This window comes from Zootoca vivipara, chromosome 3 (assembly GCF_965207765.1).
Source record: "Zootoca vivipara chromosome 3, rZooViv2.hap1.1, whole genome shotgun sequence".
Classification (NCBI taxonomy): domain Eukaryota; kingdom Metazoa; phylum Chordata; class Lepidosauria; order Squamata; family Lacertidae; genus Zootoca; species Zootoca vivipara.
Genome location: NC_142586.1, coordinates 15167930 through 15187366, shown reverse-complemented (window position 1 = coordinate 15187366; position 19437 = coordinate 15167930). Strand labels below are relative to the sequence as shown.

At 44.0% G+C, this 19437-nt stretch overlaps 1 protein-coding gene across 1 annotated transcript in view; it reads right to left on the bottom strand.

Annotated features, from left to right (window-relative positions):
• PCSK2 (proprotein convertase subtilisin/kexin type 2) overlaps positions 1-18808 on the bottom strand; it is a 104441-nt gene extending 85633 nt beyond the window's left edge. Inside the window, exon 1 of the mRNA XM_060272426.2 lies at positions 18195-18808. Coding sequence (XP_060128409.1) covers positions 18195-18377 — 183 coding nt within the window. The 5' untranslated portion in view covers positions 18378-18808. The remainder of the gene's footprint in view (positions 1-18194) is intronic.
• Positions 18809-19437: the final 629 nt, after the last annotated feature.

Genomic DNA, 19437 nt, shown 5'->3' with positions numbered 1-19437 from the left:
TTTGTACCTTGGCTGTCCTTTGAAAGATGGGCCCTGGGAGGCAGGAAGGGGAGGAAGACAATGCAAGATGTTACCCTCTCCAGAGGGCATGCTTAATGCTCCCATGGTGAATTATCAAGTGACTCTTGTGTCACTAGCCTAAAAAGAATGCCCTTTTCCAAGGCGTGACATCTTATTAGTTTTCCTTTTCCTAAAGTATAAGCAGAATCCACAGTCACTTCCCTTCACTGTTACAAAACAGTGGGTGGAGTCATAAAGATGCCCAGAAGGGCTGGCTGAAGCATTTAAATCATTCCTCATCTTAATCTTTTTAATGTTCCCTAAGACTGTCATGGAGCAATACCAACACAGAATGCAGATGCTGATGAGAAAGTCTACTTACATCTCCATCCACTTTCTCTCTCACTCGCTGAATGATCAAACCAAAGGAGATCGCTATGCCTCTAGAGCCCTAATGACCAAGGAGCCAGCAGAGGGAAGTGTCACAATGAAGGGCGTGTCACAAGGAACTCCGCAACCTAGCAACCACCAGCACTGAACTGACACTACTAAATTGCTAATTTTTAATCCACATTCAGCTTTTTACAAATATGTAAAATGAAATTTATTCCTTTATATTCAGGCTTCCGTTGTTCCTGCACCTACTGAACATTATGTAACCTGCCTATCTGCCTCTTTGGTCCTATATTGCTGAACAGTGGAAAACCAGAAATCCCTTGTGTGTTTATTCATTTTATTACCCTCCTTCACTAGCAGGTCCCAGGGCAAGTTACAACCATCTAAAATTATTGCTGTTGTTTATTATTAATTATACCCACAGATTTCAGAGCAGTTCACAGGATAAGATCACAATATAAAAATACAAAATACATAATAAAAACAAAAACAACCCAACACACATTTTAAAAGGGCATTAGATGTCAATCAAATCAACCAAAGACCTGATTAAAAGGGAATGTTTTTGCCTGGCTCCTAAAAGTGTATAATGAAGGTGCCAGGCAAACTTCCCTGGGGGGAGCATTCCACAGACAGGGAGCCGCTGCAGAGAAGGCCCGTTCTCGTGTTGCCATCCTCCAGACCTCTCAAGGATGAGGCACACAAAGGAGGGTCTCAGAAGATGATCTCAGGGTCAGGTTCATATGAAAAGAGGCAGTCCTTGAGGTATTGCAGTCCTGAGCCATTTAAGGCTTTATAGGTCAAAACCAGCACTTTGAATTGGGCCCGGAAACTAATTGGTAGCCAGTGCAGTCGGACCTGGATCAATGTAATATGCTTAAACCATTTTTGTCCGGTGAGCAACCTGGCCACTGAATTCTGCATTAGCTGAAGTTTCTGAACCGTCTTCAGAAGCAGCCCTACATATAACACATTTAGTTACAAGTCACTGTGTGATGTATGTGCATGTATTATCCAAACTTAAGATGAAAGAAAGAAAGTTCAGGTAAGTTGTGGTTTCTTTGTAGTTCTGAAGGAATAAACAAGACAGGAGAAAAGAAAAGCACTGCATTAGACAACAGCAACACTTCAAAAGAAGTGTACACTGTTAAAATTTGATTCCTGTAGAATCTAAAGGCCTGCTCCTGATCCTCACAAAGATGGTGTCAGACTTAGAGAAACCATATTCCATGCAGGTCAAGACTTCTGTTCCTTTAATGGTTCTGAAGCAGGAGAATATATAGTATTTCCATCCTTTGATGACTGCAATAGAAGGGTTACCACAATACTTATTATCCATGCTACTATTGAAGGAACTAAAATCTTGTCTTTCTTAAAATGTGGCAATCCTTCTCTTAAGATTGGGTGCCTGTCCAACAGCCTGAATCCTACACTATCATAATGCTGTTTTTGCACCCCCAATTTATCCAATAAGGAAAGACCGTCACTCGACTGAACTTTGGTAGCTCTACTTTACAGTGTATTTTTAACACCTCCAAGTAGTTTATCCAGTCCTCTGCATAGACTTCATTATCGTGTTTATCATCATAGCTGTTCTTCAAAGAAAACATGCTTTTCTCCTTCATGGGAATAAAATTCTGTTTGCAAAGGGTGGGGGTGAGCAACAAAGGGACACAATTCTCTGCTGAATACAGTACAATAAAATGATGTTGGTGGGTGAGGATCCCAGCTCCTTTGATGACCACACAATTGTTCAGGTACCAGAGATGCTCTGTAACATATTCAAGCAAGACCCCAGCCCCCAGTCTCCAATGCAACACAGAAGACAATTGCTAGGGCTGGTTAAATGTCCTCACGCCACCCCATTCTGTGATTGTTCCTTACGCTGGCTCTGATTCACCATCTACTTTGTTTGCCTCCCTGTACATCTTGGAGATTTCCTATAATTAATTTCAGAATGGCTACATGTACAGCTTGCTGCCATTTCCAATTTGCGTCTTTCCCCCTTCAGACAGATGAGCAAAAGTGCATACACATATTGCATAAGGCAATTCCTACTTGCTCTGACTTTGATTCAATCAATACAGCTCATGCATGTCTTGTCACTGATTTGATCACGATGCAAAAGGAATCTTTCTGCTTTTGTGCGATCTCACAATGATTCCTTTTGGCTCCAGTGTGACTATGCCTTGTAAGATCACTTGACCACAAGATCAGTTAATCCCCATACCTGGACAGAAAATCAAGTCAGGATTTTTTATTTTTTTATTTTTGTCAGCATCCTTAATGATTTCTGTTTGCATGTGTTGGTTAATCCATTAACACTCTTGTTTTGAAACTAAAGCATATGCAATGGAGCAAAGACCAAATGCTACGAATGGATCATTATTCATTATTCTTCATAGAGTAGCACCCAAGCAGCTTTCCTGCCAGTGAGCACTCAATAAATAATTGAAACAGGCTTGAATAATACATAGGAGGCTTCCCATCTCCTTTGTTTCAGTCACATCAGTCTCAATGGAAATTCGGCAAGTTTATCGTTATGGATCTTAATGTGGACGACTAGTGTACATAACAAAACAACAGCACATTCTCAAAGCAAATTGCCAGACGTTGACATTTCTGTTCCCGGTTTTTACAGTTACAGCCAAACACCTTAAATATTTGCTCAGAAAAGAGAGCTAAATCTGGAGCATATCATTTAGGCTCAGAGATTGCAGCGCCTTACAGGTCTTCAGCTAAACAGTCTTTTTAAATAAATAAAGGGCCAGACATCAACACATTTGCACAAGCCATTTAAAAACATGCCTTCCTTTGCCTTCAGCTGCTGATCCACTGAGAGACAACTGCTCTGGGCTCTTTGTCAACTCTTACCAAGCTGAAGCCATTTCATCTGGCTGCAAAGCAGAGGGAAAGGAGAGAAGCAGGTTGTTCCACTGACTTTGCTGACAGACTACTGACCTTTGCCTCCACCGTAGCCACTCCAGCAAGCTATCTGAATTGTCTCAGTTCCAGCTGTTTGCTATAAGAGCAGCTTTAATAACTGCTGGCCAAGCTTCCTTTCCTCCCATCCTTCCTCCTGTGTCCCGTCTTTAAAAATCTAAGCCTACCTTTTATTAAGCAGCCACACTGGGTGCTGTTTTGGCTAAAGAGCAAAAAGCATTTTGGGAGATTGAAGCTCAATCCGGGGCTTGGGTGGAGTTAAGCACAGTGCTTGCCTCTTGGTGCTGCAACCATGCACAGTTCTCTTTAAATCTACCAAAGTTATGGAGTGGGGGGGGGACAGCATTTGCATCGCTTCATCCATGGCATTTCTATGCTATAACTTTTCGGAGGGGGCTGTTATTTGAGAAAATAGTCTCACACAACTCCTAACAAGCAAGGTAGCTGCTGTAAAATCTTCTGAGGGGCAGATGGGGCTTGTCAACCTGGGAAGGTGGCCCATCTACGAGAAGGAAATACAGTCTTACCTTAGTTCTCAAATTTAATCCATTCTGGGAGTCCGTTCAACTCCCAGAATAGTTTGAGAACCAAGGCGCGCAGGGCCGGCCCTACGGCCAGGCTGGGTGGCACAGGGCGCCATGGCGCCGACCCGCCAGGGGGGCGCATCGCAGCTGCGCCCGCCCGCCGGCTGCTCTTCCGCACAGCAGCACCCTCAGCAGTAGCGCTGCGCGCTGAGCCCGCCCGCCCGTTGCGCAGCAGCGCCCTTGGCAGCCGCGCTGCGCCTGCCCACCGAGCTGGGAAACGGGGCGGGGGGGCGCCGGAGGGATCCGTCGCACCAGGGCGCCAGGGGTGCTTAAGACGGCCCTGAAGGCGTGCCTTCTGATTGGCTGCAGGAAGCTCCTGCAGCCAATCAGAAGCCTTGGAAGCTGCAATAGCTACACCGGATGTTTGGCTTCCGAAAATTGTTGGAAAACTGGAACACTCACTTCCGGTTTTCGATCGTTTGGGAGCCAAAATGTACGAGTTTCAAGGCGTTCTGTTTCAGAAGTTCCACTGTAAAGCAAAGCAAAAAAAAAAAAAAAAAAAGCAGGCAAAAAGAAATAGGCAATTCCATAACAACACAATGCCAAAAAGTTTTTGGTTTGTTTTTTTAATCTGCATAAGGAAAGTCAGGTGAATAGAGGCTGAGAAAAAAAAGTTAACCAGCATTCTGCTGTGAAGCACAGTGCCTCAAGGGATGCATTGTGCTTCTCCTTGTAACACAGATCCTTATTCAGCAGTAGCAGAAAGTAGCAGAAGATTTGAGAATATTTTGCCTCTATTTCAGAGCAGAAGAGCTGCAGCAAAGTATGGATGAGCAGACCAATGATTTAGAGCCTCCACGTCCTGCAACAAATATTTTTGGAGGCACATTTCAAGCAATTATTGGGAATTTGTAGCTGTGGTCACATTGGCTAGGGCTGATAGGAGCTGAAGCCCAACAGAAAATGGAGGGTCACAGGTTTATGGAGAGGTCAGAGTTCATCATGGGTGGAGCTCATACTTGCATTGACCATTCATGCCCTTGCCAGATAAAGGCTTTTGTTTGTAGTTAATGCCAATCAATGAATGGCAGCTGTTTCTTGGCTAGCTATATTAGAATTAATCTCCAGTGTGCTGATAAATCATTGTACCTTTATTACATCAGTCAAGTAAAATAAACACATCATTTTAATGTGTTTCCTAGGCACTAGTTTTTGCATTGTGCTTTGTCTACTGAGATGCTGTGCAATTCATTTGGGAACAATCATGTCAAAAATTGGTAATATTCACTTCAGAGGAACGGTAACATTAAAGGAGGAGATAAATAGGTAGAGGATATTAAAAGATTCTTTACTCATTTCTAATCTCTTTACCTTCATGTAACTACAAACCATAGTCTATTACTACATCTGAATGTAGCCAAAATCTATGCAGACATAACAAAAGCCTATTCACAGATTTAGGTCACACAAAATGAAACCTTTTCTTCACACAACCAATAGTTAACTTCTGTAACCAATAAAGTTGTGGCCTGTTTTAGCCCATTAAGTTAAATACTCATGTCTGTGTGTTCATTAATCAATAGGAAACTGCAGGGCACAGGGCCTTGGCTCATAAAGGCTTTTGACAGCTCTTAGCCCTCCTGGCTAAATGGAACTTCCATGATCAGAGGTTTGGTACTTCTGAATACCAGTTTGAGTGGCAAAGGAGGCCAAGGGAGCCGGCGTTTGTCCACAGACAGCTTTCTGGGTCATGTGGCAAGCATGACTAAACTGCTTCTGGCGCAACGGAACACTATGATGGAAACCAGAGCACACTGCAATGGTTGCTATTTATCTACTTGCACTGGTGTGCTTTCGAACTGCTAGGTTTGCAGAAGCTGGGACAGAGCAATGGGAGTTCACCCCATTGCACAGATTCGAACCACCGACCTTCTGATCAGCAAGCCCAAGAGGCTCAGTGGTTTAGACCACAGCGCCACCTGCATCCCTAGGAGAGAGTACAGAGTGGCAACCCAGCTCCCTCAGCTTCCATGACTCTTGGAGAAGCAGCAGAGGGGGAGAGACAAAGGCAGAGGGAAGCGTACAAAAGGCTGGAGTGGAACTGCAGCTTCGGCCTGTGTCTGGCTTCCTCTCATGGCTATGTCTCCAGGGATGGTGGGAGTTGTGGTTCATGTTCAACAGCATCTGGCAAGTCAAAGATTATGTACCTCTGCCATAGCATCCAGGAGAGCGGTGGGGAAACTCAGGCCTGAGGTGGGAAAAATGCCATCCTGTGGCCATCTCTCTATACATACACAAGCCATACACCTTCACTAGGCCTGCTCTACTCCCTCCTCAAGTGCATAATAGAGGCAATGTCTCTTGCTTGCCCAGATGGAAAGGAGTGTGGACTGTGTATATATAGAAACTTCAGATATTTGCATGGCTGAAATGCCTCTTGTACACAGATAAGTGTTCTGTCCATTGCTCCGCCCCTTTTGCCTCTGGCCCCGCCTACTCAGAAGGTTTCTCATGAGGGCACAGCTGCTTGATTGGCACTCAGAAAGCACCACACCAAAGAGATTTATATTATTGTCACAGCCAAGGACCCGCACAAAGAAACGCCAGTTATTGGCAGCTCTATAGGAGTAGAAGGAAACCATATGCATATTAACACATCACAATCTGTTTTAACAACTGAGATTCTTTTAGCAATTAGCAAAGCATTATTTTGCAGTTAGGATGTACACAAGTGGTTTTCCCCGCTCCCTCCTTAAGAGTGATATTTCTCTCTCTCTCTTTTTAATTAGAATGGAGTGAATCATGCCAAATAATTTGCTTCTTATATTATTGGCTTTGTGAGTAAGCTCCAATTACAGTATCTCAAATGTATTATTTTTTCTTCTTTTTGACATCAAGAAGCCAAAATATTTTTCTCCAAAACCAAATTAGTTGTGTGGTGACTGTACCAGTGTGAAAAATGGGTTCGAATGGGAGAGAGAGAGAGAGAATACAACTTGATAAATTTCTACCATTGGTAGTTGTGAAAGACATGATTTAAGAACTGAACAAAGGAAGACTGGGTTTAATGGCTTGTTGTGGATGGAATGAAACAGGTCACATTAAAGGTCACTTTCCTCCAGATTAATGGGAATCCGGTGGCTCCCACAGAGAAATCCTATATTTGTCTACTCAAAAGTAAACCTCATTGAATTCAATGGGGCTTAAACCCAGGAAGCTGGGTACAACATTACAGTTGGGAAGGGCCATAGCTCAGTGGCAGAGCATCTGCCTTGCAAGCAGAAGGTCCCAGGTATAATAATAATAATAATAATAATAATAATAATAATAATAATAATAATAATAATTTATTTATACCCCGTCCATCGGACTGGGTTTCCCCAGCCACTCTGGGCGGCTCCCAACAGAATATTAAAAACACATTAAAACGTCATATATATATATATATATATATATATATACACATATATGATGTAGTAGTAAATATTGTTTAATATACACAATTAATATATTTAAGGGTAAGCACTCCTAAACATAATGAGACCTACTCATTATGTGCTGAATCAGGTTGCCAGGCTGAGATCCGTACAATAGGATTGCAACTCCGTGTGCACTGACCTGCTCAGGTCAAAATGCTGGGCGAGCCTTACCTGTGCCTACTCGTAAGCAAAGAAAGTTAACTTCATTGAGACTTACTTCCAGGTAAATGCATATTGTACAGGGGTGCAGTCTTAAATATATTCAGGGAGGTATCCAGTTGTCCAATACCACTGTGGGGGAAATACCTCTCTCGCACTGGCACATTATTATTGCTTTCATTATTTTGTTGTTGCTTATATATCTTCTTCTTCTTCTTTGGTGATCACTCATAGCCGAGTAAGACTGTCTTGCATAAACACGATTTTAACAATAGGTCCGTAAGTGGCTGTGGAGGCCAATTCTGGATCCACACGTCCTTCCACAGTGGGGACATTAGTTTCCAGGCGGGAGTTGATCACGATGAGGATTTGCCAAGCGTGCCTTCCTCTTAGCACGTTTCTCCCTTGAGTCCTGAGATCGAGTTTCTTCAAAGCCCATGACACCTTTTGTAAAGGCTGTTCTCCAACTGGAGCACTCGCAGGCCAGTGTTTCCCAGCTCTGGGTCAGTTTAGAGGAAGAGAAGATGGAGAACTGGCCCGTTTCACCTCACAGAGTGTGAGGAAGACACAAGTGCCTTTGCTGTTTGTTTTCATGAATGCCTCCCAGCAACAACAAAAAGCTAGCTACTCAAGCAGCTTTAAGAAGTCCTAAATGTTGCCGAGGGCCACCAAAAATGGCCAAAAGGGCTAAATGTGGCCCCCACGCTACATGTTGGACCATCCTGTTATAGAGGTTGCCAGGCAGCAAGTTCCATCACCCCTGACCATTGGTCATGCTGGCTTGGTCTGATGCGACCTGCAGTTGAGAAACACCTGGAGGGCCACAGATTCCCCCCAGCCCAGCCCTACAAAATCGTGGGTAGGTCTAACAACACTCAGCTGGAAATAAATTGCATCGCTTTGGGTGGAATTGATTTGCACATAATGATATGCTGAGAATCACAGCCTTTGATTCCCCCAAACAAAAGACGTCTTGTGAAAAATACCTCTTTTGTTCCGTATACCAACTGACAAAAGCCCAAAGAATGGGCTTTAGAAACATGTCTCTTTTCTCTGAGGTTAGAAGGAGATGTTCTGATGCTTGCAAGTGACTTACGCATCTCGCATTGGTTCTAGCACATTTCCCAGACCAGCTATGTGCTTGGAATATTTGGGGCGGTACATACGAAAGAAAAGGGCCTGAAAGAGAAGCAGCGTAGAACAGCTCCACTGTGCTTAGAGGGATGGTTGTGACTAAGGGCAGGGGCCTCTATAGGTGGGGCCCAGAGGGACTCCTGTCTGAAAACCGGAAAACCAGTGCCAGTCAGACAGCCTTGAGCCAGATGGACCAATGGTTTGATTGTGCACACATCACCAAAAGAAGGGAGGGAGGGAAGGGAGGGGGGAATGAAGGTACAGATTTGCATAAATAATAATATTATAGGGGTTCCGGTTTCCGCCTGCAGGAATGGCGGACCTGTTTTCCATCCCTCTGACCTTCGTAAGGAATTTGGCGGTTGCTAGGGGAGTAAATGGCAACCCCCTACCCTCTCCGGGGGTTATGGAGAGGGGCCGCTGGCCCGCGATGCCCCCAGACACACTCCGACTGTTTATGGAGTGGGGGGAGCTTGGGCTGAAGCACTTACGAGGGCCAGGACTCCCGGACGCTAATCTGCATGGCGGGGATTTCCATGATTAAAGAAGATAATTAGGCTTAAATCTATGGACATACTTCAGAAGGAGGGGCAGAAGCGCTGTTTACTGCCGAGAAATCTATGCTGCTGAGGGTGAGGAGTTAAAGGCTGTATTTCATCTGGAAGAAGGATTGATGGGGACGGAGCGATAAGGGAAGCGAGTCTTTCTTTTTTATTTTTTTTCATATGAGTTACTTCGTACCTTCCCAGACGTGATGTCCTGGCTTGTTTGGAGTGAAAGAGAAGCAAAAGACTGTGTGAGTTGAACTTTATAAACTGTTGTTATTGAGTATATTTTTTGAAGATGAGGAGTTGCTGACGAGAAAAGCCCCCCTCTAGTTGGATGGGAGGAGTACCTGGACGCGTTCGGAGGATTTATGAGTTGTGACGCACTTTGAATTGGAGCAGCGACCTGAAGCTAAGTTCAGCTATAGGGCAAGGAGATCCATTAATTTACCAAGAGTCTTTGCATGGTGTGAGGTCTGGTTCTTCTGCCTGGAAAAGCTGTAAATTTTATAAAGATCGTTAATCTATGAGAGAAAACGAAAGTGATTTGAGTTTTTTTAAGATGGCGCTGCTTCGTGTTGAGAATCGACGCAATAGGGACGCTCCAGACCAAGAAGATTTATGGGGAGGCTGGACTGATTAACTCACACAGGAGAAAGAACATTTGTGAAACTTTGTTTGACATTTATCTCAGCAGCTGGGAAATAATCGGTTGAAAAAGGAAAACATCTATGTGACTGTAAGGGAAAGATCTGGATTATTATGAACTCGGAGAGACGATTTGAACTTTAGAAAAAAGACGGCAGTGGACGGTTGCGAGGAATCCCCAATTTCTTGAAGCATGGGAACCCAAAAAAATTTTCTAGATGATTTGGCATAACATTCGGTTTGATTGATATATGTGTGTATAATTTGAAATAATGAATGTGATATAATTGGTTTTAATTGGAAAATTAATAAAAATATATTTAAAAATAATAATAATAATAATATAATAATAATACAGTAATTTATTATTTATACCCCAACCATCTGTCTGGGTTTCCCCAGCCACTCTGGGTGGCTGCCAACAGAATATAAAAAATATGATAAAAATCAAACATTTAAAACTTCCCTAAACAGGGCTGCCTTCAGATGTATTCCAAAAGATAGATAGTTGTTTATTTCCTTGACATCTGATGGGAGAGCGTTCCACAGGGCAGGCGCCACTACCGAGAAGGTCCTCTGACTGGTTCCCTGTAACCTCACTTCTCACAGTGAGGGAACCGCCAGAAGGCCCTCAGAGCTGGACCTCATTGTCCGGGCTGAACAATGGGAGTGGAGACACTCCTTCAGGTATACTGGGCCGAGGTCATTTAGGGCTTTAAAGGTCAGCACCAACACTTTTAATGGTGCTTGGAAACGTACAGGGAGCCAATGTAGGTCTTTTAGGACCAGTGGCATATGGTCTCAGTGGCCACTCCCAGTCACCAGCCTAGCTGTGGCATTCTGGGTTAGTTGTAGTTTCCAGGTCACCTTCAAAGGCAGTCCCATGTAGAGTGCATTGCAGTAGTCCAAGCGGGAGATAACTAGAGCATGCACCACTCTGGCGAGACAGTCTGCAGGCAGGTAGGGTCTCAACGCTTGCTTATTCAAATTTATGTGCATAGCTGCAAATTAAGAGTAATCTAATTGTGCATAGCTGCAAAGTAATTGCAATCTAAATAGAAACTGAAGACATCTCACCATGGTGGAGAAGTCTGTGGCCAACTTTGGTGCCCTTGCTTTCCATTTTTTAGAGTTAGAGTTGTCTAAAGGCATCTCAAGGCAGCCCTGTTTAGGGAAGCTTTTAATATTTGATGGATTTCTGTATTTTAATATTTTGTTGGAAGCCGCCCAGAGTGGCTGGGGAAACCCGGCCAGATGGGCGGGGTATAAATAATATATTATTATTATTATTATTATTATTATTATTATTATTATTATTATCATTATTAAGGTTAGAGTTGCATCCCTGGCTCTGTCCACTTTTGCATCCGGCCCCTCCCATTGCTGATATGGGGCTCTCAGAAAGTTGCCTTTGAGGCAGTGGCCCCCACCCCTGATGTACAGGAAGTGATAGGCTCGGTGTAGCTTTATATTTTGGAGTGGCTAAAGATAGGGAGCTTTGCACCAAACTTTCTCCCTCTATTTCCTTAACAATTCAGGTGGGGGGGGGGGCACAGCTGAGCAGTAGGGGACATCCTTTGCCTTTGGGAAGCCTCATCCTTAGTCCCTGACACCTCCAGTTAGGAGGAGGAGGAGGAGGAGGAGGAGGAGGAGGAGGAGGAGGAGGAGGAGGAGGAGGAGGAGGAGGAGGAGGAGGAGGAGGAGGAGGAGGAATGAGAGAGCCTCTGCTGCTGCTAGTCAGAGCACACAGCACAGAGCAAATAGTCTGACCAGCTCCAGGGCAGCTGTTTCTGTTCACCAAGACAACATCCATGAAGCTGAAATAGGAATAAAGGTCATAAAGCATGACGACAAATGAAATGGAAATTAAAAAAACACCATTGCCAATTACATTACTGCTCGGCCTATTGTTCTCAAAACATGACGTCTGTCTCCCTAGGGATGTGAATGGACATTAATAATTGGCGAAGTGAATAGAGAGGCTCTTGCTGGAACCGCTGGACCCTTTCCGCATCTGTTTGTGTTTGCAATGCGATAACTGTGTTGAACATTGCGATAGCAGAAGGAAAGTTGGGGCACAAGCGCTCTACTTTGAAAAGCCAGCTTAGCATTCACATCCATGTGGGAGAGGTATATAGAGAAAAATGTAAAGAGCTTTTCTTCCTTCCTTCCTTCCTTCCTTCCTTCCTTCCTTCCTTCCTTTCTCTGGAAGATGGAGACATTGCATGTGAATATCACATTAGCCGGAAGTACCTCCACCCAATTTGAGAGTACTACAGATATTTTAGGCCACAAGTCCCTTCAGCCTTGGTCAGCATGGCCAATGGATGATGGAAGTGGTCAGCCAAAATGTTTGAAGGACCCCAGGTTAGGAAGGATTGGCATAACTGGCTGTGTGGATGTCATTGGCCCAAAGATGGAAAGAAGATAAAGTCCCTACCGGAGAAGAATGGCAGATCAAGTTCATGGATTATGCCAAAATGGCTAAAATGATCAGAAGAATCAGAAATCAGGAAGGCCAAAATGTTAATGAATGGGGGAAATCTATAACCTATCTTAAAAACCATTGTAAACAGTTAAAATCGTTAGTAGGATTGGAATAACACATGTACCGTAGTTTAATTGTGGAAATTTTGGGACACAGTGGAGAGGTAAAAGATTTGGATTATTATAATAGATGCAGGAGGAAAGGATTAACAATCGGACCCACAAAGGGGAGGAGATTCCAGGAGATTCTCTGGAATCTTGTTTCTATGATGTATATTGTGATGTATATTGGATATGTGACTGTAAATTTTTAATCTGAAAACCATATACAGTACGTATACACACAAACACACACACACACTCCCCATCCAAGAAGGAAAAGGAAAAAGGAAAGATTGGCATAACTATTAATAGCATCTTCAGGTGTTAGTTATGGTAGCTCTATAGCTGAAATGGGGCTAATGAGAATCAAGAGGGAGGTATCAGCAAACTGGCATGAAAGCCAAGGTTTGCATAAGTAGGTGGGGGACTTAGGGGGAACAAACCTAAGCCCACAGAGATTTTAAAAAAATAATAATTCTGAAATGTCCCAAGGACAGCATGAAGCATCAAACCTATCCATCCTGAAGGAAATCAGCCCTGAGTGCTCACTGGAAGGACAGATCCTGAAGCTGAGGCTCCAATACTTTGGCCACCTCATGAGAAGAGAAGACTCCCTGGAAAAGACCCTGATGTTGGGAAAGATTGAGGGCACAAGGACGACAGAGGACGAGATATTTGGACAGTGTTATCGAAGCTATGAACATTAGTCTGACCAAACTGCGGGAGGCAGTGGAAGACAGGAGTGCCTGGCGTGCTCTGGTCCATGGGGTCATGAAGAGTCGGACACGACTAAATGACTAAACAATAACAAGAAGATGTGGTCTAAACCACAGAGCCTAGGGCTTGCTGATCAGAAGGTCGGTGGTTTAAATCCCCATGATGGGGTGAGCTCCTGTTGTTCGGACGCAGCTCCTGCCCACATAGCAGTTTGAAAGCACATCAAAGTGCAAGTAGATAAATAGGTACCACTCCGGCGGGAAGGTAAATGGTTTTTCCGTGTGCTGCTCTGGTTTCGCCAGAAGCGGCTTAGACATGCTGGCCACATGACCTGGAAAAACTGTCTGCAGACAAACATCGGCTCCTTCTGCCAGTAAAGCGAGATGAGCGCCGCAACCCCAGAGTCGTTCACGACTGGACTTAACTGTCAGGGGTCCTTTACCTTTAAGATATATTTTGATATGATATGATTTGTTATTTTTACCTGATGTTTTTTGTTCATGGACTCACAATGTGGCTTGTGAGATTGAGAACAATAAAAGATAAATAGCAATCATGAAAACAAAGAAGCTAAGATGGCAGCAGATCAAAAGCGATAGACTCTTCGCCATCAAAACTGTTGTTGTTCATGGTCCAGCTCAGCCTTGGTTGAGGACTTGCTTCTAGAACTGATGCTGAGTTAAAAGACTTGACAAGACCACCTCCCAGCAACCCACCATTCTAGGAGTAATCAGTGTGGTGCCCTACAGGTGTTTTGGACTACAACAGCCCCATCATAACATGGCCAGTGGTCAAGAAGGATGGGGGCTGTAATCCGCAATGTCTGAAGGGCACCACATTGGCTTCCTTTGAGAAGCATCTTAAGTTATCAAGCTTGCTAGGTTCCCTTTAGCCATTGGATGACTGTGAAACCATCTGTGTCCAATTACACATGCGCAAAATCACACCCTTCATATCTGAGAAGCAACAGCAACTTTTCGTGTTTCCACTGGAAAGGCATAATTGAGAGGTGCTTTTTTTCATATAAAAAAAAGTGTTTTCCTTCTTCCACCAAGCCCTTCTTCATTAACTGGCTGTTCAAGGGAGTCTCTTTCAAAATGGAGGGAATTAAGCAGTGAGATTCCCCCAATGATCTGTATTTGGAGATGTGCGATTTAACTTACGGTGCAATCCCCTACTGTTTATTCAGAAGTTAGGTATCATTGTGTGCTTAGGATTGCAACCTTATTCATACACTATCTGAAGTTACAGGAACAAACAGCCAAAGTTGCTCAAGAAGGATCTCTCCAAACCGGATGAACGGGCAACAAATCAGCAAATGAGATACAATGTGAGCAGAAAGTCAAATATGTTGCACCAGGAAACATCTCCGGACATACACTCATTTGTATGTGTGCATCTATAATGTTTGCGCCTGTGATAAGTTGTGCATTGGGTAGCTACACAGATGGACAAACAGCTATATTTAACATTGTCCACACACTATAAGGAAGCCCATCTCCTTGGAGAAGGTGAGGACAGTTGGATAGGTTGTTCAGAAATTATAGGATGAGCAATTTGGGAAGGAGTACTTGGCATTGATTCAATATAAACAGCATTTGTATAGCTGCACTATGACAGGAGTTATCTGGGTACCTCTCAAAGCAAACTGTACAGCAGTTGGGATTTTACAGATACTTTGTTATATAGAATCCGGATAGTGTCTTGATAAATCAGGAAATGATTTCCCCCCTCTTTTAAATATAGACAAGATTTGTGAATAATTCCTGCCATCCACCTTAAGTCTTTGAAATGAGTTGGACTAAAATTCAGACAGCGAGACCACACACTATTAATTATGAAGTATACTGTGGGCCTACTTATTCTCAGGTGATAAAGTTTGCACACAGCGGCACTTTTCAGGAAGCATTTCTCTGAAACAACCCCCAAGAGAAAACTGCCAATATTGCCGTGGGATAGGGGGAAATGCTAGCTGAAGTGTTTTATAAACTTCAGGAATGTTCATGTGGTAGTAAAGTCCCATAGACTTTAGGATGTCAAAAATAAATGGATATACATCTTGGTCCTTTATTTGTATAAAACAAAGTACCCAAAGCTTTGCAGTATAAACCCACACATTTAAAAAAGGTGCTTTATTATTAAGCATAAATTTCACAGAAACTAAATAAAATCTGAAAATTACTGAGCTTGCCCAACTGCAGCTGAAGTTAAATACATGCTTAAATGTAGGCAAAACAATTCCCTTTTCCAGTGGAAGGTTTTTTATATATATCTCACATACAGTATATCTTTTCTCAGCTTACTCCTATTAAAACCGGTTCAACATACAATGGCAAAATAGCATTTATGAATCATAAAGAAATGGGCTTTTAGATGGTCTCCTTCCCTTCTGGAGTGCAATTCTGAGAATGTGAAGGCAGTGGACAACTTAAGCTTTCAAATATCCAAGCCGTACTTTGGGGGGGAGGAAACTGAGCCTGCTGGGAGGTCCTTGCAGAAACATGTTTCTCAATAAGAACTACTAGAAGATAAAGGAGTAGGAATTTCCATAGGCAGTGAAGCCAGCCCTGCGAAACCATCTAAGCTACTTATTCCCCACAGGGAGGAGAAACCAAAGACTTACTGCTGAATTTATTCTCCTACAGTCGAAGGCAAATGCACATCTTGTAAATAATGCATGGTGGTTTTCTTGTTGTCCTTCAAACAGGGTGTGTGGGGATGGGAAGAAAGGATACATAAGGAAGAGATGTGCTGCTTCCTAGCGATTGCTTTGTAGTTGGGTCTCATGGGGGGGGGGGGGAATCTGCAATTCTAAACTCACCGACTGGGGAGAAAGTGCCACTAAGCTCAACGGGACCAAGTGCAATAAGCTTCATAGAGCATGCCACACATATCTCTGTTGGTGGTTTGCTGTAGCTTTTAACTCAAAACGGTCATCAGCAAAACCCTAAACACGTCCACAGCAAAAATAAGTCCCATTGACTTCAGTGGAGCTCACTCCCAGGGCACAGAGTGGGCACAGAGTTGCCGCCCAACCTTTAAAGAAAAAGAAACTAATTCCATGGCCACCATTCGTTCTGTAAAGAGGAAATGGTGCTCTGATAAGATATTGCTGCTCACAATGGAAGGAAATGAATTTGCACTCCCAGCTCCTTGAGCGAAGGCAAACGGGAAGAGGCTGACATTCACTTGGGGTTACACCCTTCCAATGGGCAGAATAACTTTGTGGATCCAGGTACACATCTGGAGGATAATATTTTACTTATTTATTTACTTATTTATACTTACATACCCCTTCCCAGAGTATTCTCAACATCTAGCTTGCCTCCACTTATTTCACCTAATAGTTTAGAAATCTCCTGCATCTGGTGTCCATTTCATTTACTACAGTGAAGAAAAAGAGTCTCGCAAACTAGCTGTGCAAGGAGCTGCATCTCTGAATCAGGATGTGAAATGAAAGTAAGGGAAGGGCAATCTGGAAAGAATCCGAAATATGCATTTGCCAGAGAAGCACGTCTAAGGAGTCTGACCCAAAGAAACTGGGCTTTTTTAAAACAGGGGAGGATCTCTTCCCCAAAGCTCTAGCAACTGAACCACATCGCTATTTAACAGAAGAGAAACTTTGGCAATGATAAATACCACCTTATCTATCAGACAGCAATGGAATTAAGCCAGGGTCATCATGCATTTTGCCTTCCTTCTCCTAATGACTCCTCTGTTGAGCTGAGGCACCTCTGGTCTCCATGCCACAAGTTAGGCTGACTTATTATGCTACTTTGATATGATTTCCCTCTCAACCTCCCCCACTTGATGCACACACTTTCAAGAGCCTGATACAATTCCCAGTGAACAGGGGAACACCCATTAACCACAATGGAAGTTAGATCAGGTCTTTCTTGCATAACTGCCAGCAGGGTGGTGGAGGGAAAAGCACCAATGGGCTGTCTGCTTCTAGGCACATATTTATTGCTCTATTTTTCTAGGGACTTCACAGGAGCTGTTCTGACCAGGAACGTTTCATAAGACCAAATGCTGGATGTTTAGCAGTCTAGATTAATCAAATGCACAGCAGTCTCCTGATTTACATAAAGAGATTGAGAGCTTGGTTTCAACTTCAGGAGAACAAGAACGGAGGTGTTTGAAAGGCTCTTTGAAGCCATAAATTAGTAGCATGCATATATTCATCAAGCGGATTTTCTTGCCTTAAGGTCCCTTGCTGCTCTTCTTAGACATCACATTTCTAACCTTAGCTTTCAGCTTGTTTCAGCTTGTTTGTTACAGCCTAGCATTTCATTTTATTACATTCACACTGCAATTGCATGAAATTTTAATTTTAATCCCAGGTGCAAACTCTTTGTGTCCAGCTGTTCTTGACAGAAATGTTTTTAAAGCAGGTCCCACAGCTAAGGGCAGCTTTATCTCTGGATTTGCATGCACAAATGAGTTCCTCAGTTATGATTAGCATTCTGGTTACCCAGAAAAATTGCCTCCTGCAGGCATTTCAGCAGGAGAGTGAAACCAGAGGGCGGCTGTGTTTTGCCAGCAATTATAACAGGTTACCAAACTCACCAGGTGAAGCAAGCACCAATTGGCACTGATCTTAAACCCTACAGTGCCATGCTTAGCTGGTAGTGGGGTCTTTGAACCGTCACTATCTGAACCTGCTGCATCTAAGAAACTGAAGAGGCAGAAGAATTAGCCATGAGGATTTCCTCCGCCTCCCCTTCAAACTTGGAGAACATAATCACAGAAGTGCGTGCATTTGGCTGTTAGTGGCTACAAGAACATAATGTGCACCCATCATTCAAAAGACTGCAAAAAATGAAAAATGAAAATCTAGGTAGAGCATTTCGTTTCAGAGCAGCCATCCACCGATAAGAGTTTCGAAGAACTCTGTCTAAAAAAAAATACCCTTTCGCTCCTGAAAAATGCATGTAAAATGCTCTCCAAGTTTGCAAGGTGATTCTATCAGCATCATGCACAATTGCTGTTGCTTTTTAGAGGGTGGGTGTATTTTGTAATAAATAAACAAACAAATAAGCACGAGAGAGAGGACCTACCTTTCTGACCCCATTAAAGCCATATTCTGCAGCAAGTTGCTTGGCTTCTGCTTCTCCCCCTTTGTGAAACTCAACCCAGAAATGATTCGTGTAGATGGGTCTTTCGGAGGCAGAGGCAAAACGAAGAAGCCCTATGAAAAAGAGGCCGGCTGTCTTCCAGTGTGGAGCAGCGTCTGCCTTCATGGCTCTCTCGGACAGGGAGTGCAAGGGAATGGTGGCTGAGTATGAGAACCGAAATAACGGTAAGCAAAAGGACGAGGATATAAATAATATAATGTCGACTTTGGGGTGGGGGAGGCTGATCAACGGGCGAGCTGAAGGCAGCAGATCAACCGGTGCTGTGGCTTAGCATGTCTGTGCCTGGAGAAGAGGGGAAATCCGATGGGCTGGCAGCTCGTGAAATTATGCTGATGTGTGGTGTGCGTGTTTGTGTGTGTGTATGTGTATGTGCGCGCGCGATGCCAGATCTGCATTTTTCAGCTCCTCCTCATCTCTAACACAGCAAGGCGGCTAAAAGAAAGCACCAACCCGAGCGAGGTGGGGCTGCGGGGCTGCCAATCGCGGCCAGGCAAGAGGGTGTGCGCTCCTCCCTCCTCTGCCTCCCAGCTGAAAGCGCTGGCTGAAGGGCTGGCACCCAGTACAGGCAAACCTTCCTAGCGGCGGCGGCGCCTGATTCAGCACCTTGGAGAATTCCTCCATTTCTCCAAGCCCTGCGCCAGAGGAAGGAAAAGCCTAAGCAGGGGAAGGAGAAGCCCAAGGAGAGGGAGATAGATATGCCCTCCAATTAGCACCCGCGCTGTCACTGTTTTGCCTCTGAGGGAGGCGATGCTGAAACAACAGCCACGTTCCCATCCAGAACCTCCCTGAGCTGATCCCAGGCTAACGTTACATTCCTGCGCGTTGAGGGACTCCTCCCGCTCCCTTCCCATTGCAACAAGGGAAGCTCTCTCTCCACAGGGCTTTCCCCGACTAAATGGCCTTTGCCCGTTCTCCTCTTGCAGGGTTGCTGAGCTTTGATTCGGAGGGACAGGGACGTTTCCAGAATCCTCTGCTGATCTTGGCTGGGGTAGGAGATCTCTCTGGATCAGGGGGTGTGGGTCGCTTTCCCACATCACCAGCGAGATAAGAGTGTTGCAGCTCAAAACACTTGATGATTGATTTGTCGCCCATGTAATTTGAAGTTCCCGTTATCTGGCCAAAGAGTGAAACTGATAGGCAAATCAAGGGAAAGCATTTAAAAATC